The sequence below is a fragment of the Dermacentor silvarum genome, unplaced genomic scaffold, assembly GCF_013339745.2.
Source record: "Dermacentor silvarum isolate Dsil-2018 unplaced genomic scaffold, BIME_Dsil_1.4 Seq579, whole genome shotgun sequence".
NCBI lineage: Eukaryota > Metazoa > Arthropoda > Arachnida > Ixodida > Ixodidae > Dermacentor > Dermacentor silvarum.
Window position 1 is genome coordinate 26599 of NW_023606460.1, and position 3139 is coordinate 29737.

Genomic DNA, 3139 nt, shown 5'->3' on the forward strand with positions numbered 1-3139 from the left:
ATGGTGGCCGTCACTGAAACACAAAAAACATCGCTGCGCTTAACATGCTTCCTCGGGCCATTGCCAGTTGTCGGCCAGATAACCATGGGGGTTCAGTCTGGATCGACGGTTGTGACCAGCACGCTAATCGTGGTGGCATGTAACGGACCACTGCTCTGCGGCCGGAACACGATAGAGGCCTTCCGTAAGGCGGGTGTGTCCTTCTGGGACGCTGGAACCACCTCGAGTTTAAATGTTGTTTGTGATAACAAGATGACGCCTCTGCTCGATGAATTTTTAGATCTCTTCGAGAACTAGCTTGGCAGTTGCAAGGGCCCCCCTGTGCAATTACACCTTAAAGAAGGAGCCTGCCCACGTTTCTGTAAGGCACGTACAGTGCCTTATGCCATGCGCTCCAAAGTTTCGGCCGAGATCGACCGTCTCGTACAAGACGGCGTGCTTTCGTCAATAAGCATTTCAGACTGGGCAACACCGGTGGTGCCGGTAGCAAAAAAGAACGGTGATATAAGATTGTGCGGCGACTTCAAGTTGCCAGTCAACCCGGCGTCGCACTTGGAACAGTATCCCCTGCCCAAAGTTGAAGACATATTTGCGGCACTTTCTGGAGGCGAAGTCTTCAGCACTCTGGACCTGCGCAACGCGTACAATCAGCTGCCGCTGGACGATGAAGCTAGAAAGATCGCGGTACTCAACACACACCGGGGGCTTTACTGCTACAATCGCCTAGCATTTAGAATTCCTTCAGACCCCGCCTTGTTCCAGCGACGCATGGAATCGATTTTGCAAGGTTTGCCGAATGTTCAAGTGTACCTCGACGACATTATTGTGGCGGAGAAGGAAAACGACACATCGGTACTGCGGCAGGTGTTTCAGCGGCTTCGTGAACACAACTTGAAGTTGAACAAAGCCAAGTGCCGGTTTAGGGAAGCACAAGTGTCGTTTCTGGGGCACCGCATCGATGCCAAAGGTCTGCATCCTCTGCAAGATAACCTCGAGGCTGTACTGGCCGCGCCGAAGCCAACATTGGTAAGCCAGCTGAAATCTTTCTTGGGCTTGGTTACTTATTATGGTAAATTCTTGCCCAACTTGTCAACGACGCTGGCTCCCTTATATCGCTTGCTGGCAAAGGGGGTGTTGTGGCAATGGGGGCAATCCCAGGACAGCACATTTCAAGAAGCAAAGGGTGCCTTAGGCAAGGCTAAATTTCTTTGTCCACTATGACCCGCGAAAACCCCTTCGACTGGAATGTGATGCATCAGCAGTCGGCTTGGGCGCAGTGCTGTCCCACCGCATCAAGACCGAAGACTATCCGATAGCTTTTCGCTCTAGAACTTTGACGCCGGCGGAGCGCAATTACTCGCAACTAGAAAAGGAAGCACTCGCCCTAGTTTTCGGTGTGACAATGTTCAGAGACTATCTTTCCGCAATAAATTTTGTTTGATAACCGATCATAAGCCGTTGACAGGGCTGTTCCATCCCGAGAAACCGGAGAAACAGATGGCGGCGGCCAGGATACAGCGTTGGGCGCCCCTTTTATCAGCATATCAGTATGACATAGAATTCCGGAAAGGGCCATTGAACGCGAATGCCGATGCTTTAAGCCGTTTGCCGCTGCCGGAGCAAGGGCACCCTGTTGAAGATGATCCCGTTGAATGCGCAACTTTGCAACTACATGCGCAAGCTTTGACAGATTTTTGTTTTAGCGCGCAGCAGTTGGCAGACAGCACGAGCGAGGACATGCTTCTCCGACAGGTGAAGACGTGGATTCTTCGTGGTTAGCCAAACCAGCTGGGGCCGGAGCAACAGTGCCGTCAGCCGTACTTCACCCGCAGATACGAACTCACTGTGAGTAAAGGTCTAATATACTGGGGTCATCGTGTGGTGCTGCCCGAGACCATGCGGGCACCTATTCTGAGAGAACTTCACGACACCCACCCAGGCATGACTGCAATGAAGCGCCTGGCCCGTACGATGTTTTGGTACCCCGGATTGGACTACGACATAGAGAAGCTGGTACAAAGCTGCCAGCAATGCGTGCAATGTTGGCCCATGCCAGCGGAACAGGTCCCTTCAAGTTGGCTGAAAACCAACAAACGATGGTCTCGCCTGCATATCGACTATGCAGGGCCAGTGGAAGGTCACATGATCTTGGTGGTGGTAGATGCGGAAACGAAATAGATAGAGGCAGTACCCCTTAATTAAGACAGCAAGTGCAGAAACTACAGTCGAAGTATTGCGAGGAATGTTCGCGCGTTTTGGTCTGCCCCATACAGTCGTTTCCGACAATGGGCCAAAATTTAACAGTTCAGTGACTGAAAGATTTTTCAAAGATAACCATGTGTGTCATGTTACCTCCGCTCCATACTATCCACAGTCAAATGGATTGGCGGAGCGTGCAGTGCGCACCCTTAAGGAAGGTATCAAGAAAAATAAGGATGGAAGTCTGCTCAATCGTATTTCCAAGTTCTTGCGACGCTACAGGGCAACACTGACTCGAGATGGCAAGTCGCCCGCCGAGATGATGCTGGGTTTTCAACCCAGGACCCGCCTAAGCACCAATTTTCCAGAGGAAGAGGTGTCACGGGATGCGACGGTGAGCAGACCCCCGGCATTGTTGTCACAAGTGTTTTCACCGGGAGCGCCTGTTTGGTCGCGGCAGTACAATCACGCAGGCCAGAGATGGTTACCCGGCACGGTGACGTCAACAAGAGGTAGGCGTATGGTCACGGTGGACACTACCGGAGGGGTGCAGCGCCGTCACATGAACCAAGTGCAGCCACGACTCGCACCGGATGGTGTAAAGCAAGAATTCTACGCAACACGGCCCGGAGAGAACCAAGTCAGAGAGAGTGATCAACCCTCTGCAGTGGAAGACTCCGAACCATCATCATACGGATCACTTGGTACATCCCAAAGTTCTAGTGAAGCAACCTCCAGTGTACCGGCGGGCTTAGGACTTCCTAGGCGTTCTACGCGCACAAGGAGGCCTCCCGACAGGCTAGGAAGTGCCGTATCGCGGCAATGCAAGCCCGTTTATCGCAACCCGAAGTGCGCATGCTCGTGCTGATTCACAGAGAATAAAAGCAGCCACGCTATCTTCAATAAACGCTTTTCCATTACTTGCACCTACTGAGTCTGT

At 52.2% G+C, this 3139-nt stretch overlaps 1 protein-coding gene across 1 annotated transcript; it reads left to right on the forward strand.

The window, feature by feature from the left end:
• Positions 1-387: 387 nt before the first annotated feature.
• On the forward strand, positions 388-2593 carry LOC119435258 (uncharacterized protein K02A2.6-like; the record flags this gene model as incomplete). The annotated part of the gene is made up of 2 exons (XM_037702171.1): positions 388-1026; positions 2375-2593. Coding segments are annotated over exons 1-2 (858 nt in total), but the record flags the coding sequence as incomplete, so codon positions are not given.
• Between the last annotated feature and the right edge of the window lie 546 nt (positions 2594-3139).